This window comes from Priapulus caudatus, unplaced genomic scaffold (genome assembly GCF_000485595.1).
Source record: "Priapulus caudatus unplaced genomic scaffold, Priapulus_caudatus-5.0.1 Scaffold32, whole genome shotgun sequence".
Lineage (NCBI taxonomy): Eukaryota > Metazoa > Priapulida > Priapulimorpha > Priapulimorphida > Priapulidae > Priapulus > Priapulus caudatus.
In genome coordinates this window covers 460,391-465,929 of record NW_014577093.1, presented here as the reverse complement: position 1 = coordinate 465,929, position 5,539 = coordinate 460,391, and the positions used below count along the sequence as shown (strand labels likewise).

The 5,539-nt window shown below is 44.6% G+C and overlaps 1 protein-coding gene across 1 annotated transcript in view; it reads right to left on the bottom strand.

Moving 5' to 3' along the window:
- The window catches only part of LOC106816504 (sodium/calcium exchanger 1-like), a 126,979-nt gene that overhangs the window by 118,977 nt on the left and 2,463 nt on the right, over positions 1-5,539 (bottom strand). Inside the window, 2 exon segments of the mRNA XM_014821134.1 lie at positions 784-1,059; positions 2,539-2,680. Coding sequence (XP_014676620.1) covers positions 784-1,059; positions 2,539-2,680 — 418 coding nt within the window.

The following is a 5,539-nucleotide window of genomic DNA, read 5'->3' as shown; positions in this document are numbered from 1 at the left end:
CGTGTATCCCGACAGCTATATGCATGCATGAAGCTAATAATAAGACCCAGTCAGATCCGCGTGAGGGGTGAAGAGGACGGATAACGAGTGATTTTACTTTATTCGCGTCACAGAAGGCGCATGCGAGCTCACGGGTGAAACACAGTCAGTGCACGTCTGTGTGTCACCTCTCACGGCGCTCTAGTGTCGCGTGTATCCACTCTATTAGAGCGCGAACCGATCAGCAGAATGGTGAGGAGGAGGGATAACCACAGCTACGGTGAAGTTAGATCAGGGCATCGGCGTTTGATTTTTCGATGGGAGAACATTTAAATCTGTTTACCTCGCGGCGATGTATAACCTCTGGAGACAATCAGTTGTTTACTACACAGCGCCAGTATCATACTAAGACCCATATCGCGCGCGCGGGTGAGCGTTGGGCGCACGTTCGTAACACTACAATTTTCTCTCCTGGCTTACCCTTCCCTCTAGGTTCATCAACAATCTCACGGAGGTGTTTATCTAACTGGACAACAACCGACATCCGGCACAAACAGAGCTCCTGCCCGCAATCGAGTGAACACGCTATCACGAAATAATTTTATAATAGAACCAATACATAGTATATGGTATTCATATTCAGGAGCAATACATATATAGTGATAGTGTATTATATTATGATATATTGATGTATATATTATATATTTATATATAATTATTTAAAGTATATTAATATATTATAGTGTATTTATATATATATATGTATATAACACATGAGATGTAGAGAGAGGAGCATGTACTCACTCGGTCTGGTCGTCGTTGAAGATCAGCTCGTGTCCGCTGTAGTCGTAATCTTTGCCCTTCTTCGCCGTACCATCGACGACGCGGTAGTAGAGCTTCACACGGCCCCGTGCGCCGCTGTTACGAGCGACGCGCACCGATGCCTCGCCGACCGACTCGACGACCTCGAGCTCGGGGCTGTCGAAGGTGAAGCAGCCCGAGTGATCGTCGTCAAGTATCATGACGGTGGCGAAGAACGGCGTCGAGAGCTTAGCGAGCTGCGACAGGTCGTCGTTCGTGCTGCGAAATAGAGAGAGAGAGAGAGAGAGGGGAAGGTGTAGCAGACACGTGATAGAGAGAGAGGGGAGGGGAGAGGACAGAGAGATGAGGGAAATTTAGTAGACGTGTCACAGAGAGGGAAGGGATGGAACAGTGAGAGAGAGAGAGGGGGAGGTGTAGCAGACACGCCATAGAGAAGGAGGGAAAGGGATAGAGAGAGATAGAGACGGGAGGTGGTGTACCAGAAACGCCAGGGAAAGGGAGGGGAGGGGATAGAGAGAGAGGGGGAGATGTATCAGACACGCCAGAGAGAGAGAGAGGAGGGGATAGAGAGAGATAGAGAGGGGGAGGGGTAGCACACACGTCATAGAGAGGGAGGGGAGGGGATAAAGAGAGATAGAGAGGGGAAGGTGTAGCAGACACGTCATAGAGAGAGGGGAGAGGATAGAGAGAGATAGAGAGAGAGAGAGAGAGAGAGAGAGAGAGAGAGAGAGAGGAAGAGAGAGAAACAGAGAGAGAAAGAGCAAGAGTCACCGGGACTTACATTTGAACATCTAATATTAGAGTTTCCTGTTTATTTAAGTTATGTCTTATATTTATATGCATGCAGTCTCATGAAACTTAACAGATGCAGCACACTCGTATGATTACACCATGAGAAGATATTACACAGATGTGCGCTTATTGCGTGTTCTCTATTATATATATATATATTATATATGTTTATGTACTTATAACTATATGTATATCACTTGGCTGCTTAACCTGTGGCAATCGAGTAATACAGTCTGAGTCGGTAAAACAAACTACACGACACTGAGATTTTTGAGACAGCTGCATTGCAATGACATAAAGTATTGCGTTCATATAATATTGCCGATAAAGTATGACATTAGGATTAGGCTTGATCTTGTGGTTAGGGCTAGGTGTGAGGTTATGTGTAAAGTAAGGGCTATTACTATGGTTATAGTTAGGTAGTAGCGATAATTCTATGGTTAGAGTCACGATAAGGTTTAGGGTTACAGTTATGGTCTCGGTTACAGTCAAGGTTAAGGTTAGTGAAAAGAGGAGGTGAACAGTCCCCACGTTGACTCCGACCTTGAAGATTAGGTCCTTAAATAAGTTCATTTGGTTGGTTGATAATAGAGATAACTTGGTTGATTTCTACTCAACCGTGAAGCTCAAACGTACTGCTAACAATCTTAGCAGTCTTAGCAGTACATTTGAACTACAAGGTTGAGTAGAAATCCACCAAGTTATCAACCAAGCCAGCAGTCGTTACCCACCACAGTGACAAGGACGCAAGCAAACGCAAACGCGTCACCGCTTCGCGTGTATACGAAGGAAGCTCTTTATTTAGTTTTAATTACGCAGACACGCCTCGCATTCTCAGGAGAACGCCGGCCTCAGAAACTGACGTCAGCAACCCTCAAAGCTTGGACGCCACGCGTACGCTACGGGATCTATTAGCAACGCGCTGCGGAAAAAGGAGCCACCTACTTGATGTACATGCCGTCCGGTCCGCCCAATCTCAGGTTGCTCAGATTCACGTAGAAATGCTCGTCCTCTTCAAAGACGTCGTCATCTATGATGTTGATTGGAATTTCCTTCTCTGTCTCTCCCGGTTTAAACACCAGCGTGCCTGAATGAGAGGAGAGAGAGAGATGAGAAGAGAAGTATTTTGATGGGTTCCTTCTCTGTCTCTCCGGGCGTGTCTGAATGAGAGAAAAGAGAGATGAGGGGAGAAATATGTTGATGGGAACTTCCTTCTCTGTGTCTCCAGGCTTAGGTACCAGCGTGCCTGAATGAGAGGAAAGAAAGATGAGGGGAGAAATATGTTGATGGAAACTTCCTTCTCTGTGCCGCCAGGCTTAAGCACCAGCGTGCCTGAATGAGAGGAAAGAGAGATGAGGGGAGAAATATGTTGATGGGAACTTCCTTCTCTGTGTCTCCAGGCTTAAGCACCAGCGTGCCTGAATGAGAGGAAAGAGAGATGAGGGGAGAAATATGTTAATGGGAACTTCCTTCTCTGTGTCTCCAATCTTAGGCACCAGCGTGCCTGAATGAAAGGAAAGAAAGATGAGGGGAGAAATATGTTGATGGAAACTTCCTTCTCTGTGCCGCCAGGCTTAAGCACCAGCGTGCCTGATATGAGAGGAAAGAGAGATGAGGGGAGAAATACTGTTGATGGGAACTTCCTTCTCTGTGTCGCCAGTAGAGCGGAGGCGGCCTGAATGAAGGAAAGAGAGAATGAGAGAAGATATAGTTGGATGGGGTCCGTTCTCTGTCTCTCCCGGCTTAATTAGAAGCGTGTGAATAGGAAGTGTCAGTGAGGAGGGAAGGAGATGCTGAGTGGAGGAGTTACTCAATTTGCTACGATCATATCCGCTGGAAGAAAGAATACGAGACAGAAAATGTGTGGATGTGTGCTGGTGCTAACTGATGCCTGCCATTATAGCTAAAAAAGGAATGGGAAGAACGCGTATTGCATGTGGTGGTGGTGTGGGGGGGGGGGTATTACTGCTGTTATTATTGATACGTAGAAGAATGAGGGAGAAAGAGAATGTCGTGTGCAATATGTAGGATAGTGTACTGTGAGTATTCGCTCCCTGTGTTGTGGCTATTCTTGCCGTTTATTAAGCGCCATTGATGATATCTCTGAAATCAGAGAGTGAATGAGGTGAAAGAAAGAGAGAGAGAGAGAGGAGAGAGAGAAGGAGGAGAGAGAGAGAGAGAGAGGAGAGGACGTCTTATCTTGCTCCAATTACAACGTTATGGCGTTTACACTCGCTTTCCAGCGTTATGGCAAATACTGCCAACGCTTTCGGCATTGGAAAACGCAACGATGAGGAATCTCAGATGCTAATAATTATCCTGTGTTAGACATTAGCGGCTGCTGAGAGGCAATCTCCGGTTAGTGTCTAGAGATGCCTGACGAATTGTTCCATGTGCGATTGTGGACTTTAATTTGGTGCTGAAGTCAAATAAAATACAAGGCATACAAAATAAATTAATGAGTGAATTATTAAGTGGTGAATGAATGAATGAATGAATGAATGAATGAATTGAATGAATGGAATGAATTGAATAAATGAATGAGATGAATGAATGAATGAATGCAATGAATGAATGATGATGAATGATGAATGAATGAATAATAATATGAATGAATGAACGTGGGCTACTCGTAGCAACGATCACGTTGCATAGAACTAATCAGCGATAATCAATAGATAGACGTTAGTTATTCAAACACTCATTTATTATTCGAGTTCCGCATGTTATAATATGTGTGCGGCGAGTTCCGTGTGTGCGTGCGTGAGACGTGTGTGTGCAATGAGGTGCGTGCATGCGTCGATGAGTCAATGTATACGTGAAAAAGACCGTAACGTGCGTGCATTATTCGTGCGGGCGTGCGTGCGTGCGGAGTGCGTGGATGAATAACGCCGTGTGTGGGGTGCGCGTGCGTGTAGATGGCGAACGTTTGTCGTAACTTGCATGTAGTTGCATGTTTGTGCGTGGCGTGCGTGCAATGATAGCGCGCGTGTGTGCGTGATGGGCATTCTGCAACACGTGATGATTAACTCGATTAAAACGCAAGGCTATTAGCCTCACTTGCCAAACGCCGTTTTTAAATACGGTCAATTCAAAATTTATCATCCGCTGAGTGTTTAAGCGTTTATCGACTGTTTTGGGCGTTAATGGCCTGTTACCTGTTTCACATCACAGGTTAACGCATTCTGACGCATTGGTTATTCGCCATTAATCGTGCCGCTGAAATATCAACGCGATGCAGCTATATATTCATATACCAATCTTCGAACGACTTGTCAGTGATATCATACTTTCTTTTTAACGTCGTAACCTTATATTTTGGCCGCTGATTTTGAAATACGGCCCAACACATAAGAACGCACACCCTTCGCCATTCTTTTTGATAAAAAGTCAAAATACAAGAGTTTTGTTTGCTTAAAATACTTCCGACGTATTAAAGTTCTGCCATAAATTTGTGCGTTTAAGCATAATCCTAAAAAACCGAAACGTGTTATTTTTTCGATTGTTAGCTGCAAACGCTTTGTTAATTTTAACACTCAGCTTGCCAACGCTTTATAAGAAGGTGTTAATCGTTCGTGTTGCAATAAAGTCTAATTCAAGTCCTATGTTTATACTGTCCACAAGTACATTCATTTCCTTACGCAACAAGCCTGCTTGCGTTGTAAATCCAGGTGAGTAGCGTTTTACCGGCACTTCCGTATAATGACTTATCGGCCGTGTTAGAATATAAAGATCAACATCGCTGGCTGAACATCGTTCCTTCCAAAACAATTTCCAAAACAAACAGGATGTCGAATTAATTCGGGTAACGGACGTTCATAGACCTGTTCTGGCTGGAGAAAGAAGAGGCATGTCCGACCTGGCAGCTTTGGCGCGCCAAAACCTTCATGATTAAACGGTTTGTTTTAGATTATATATCGGTCTGATGATACGTGGGGATGCTTTT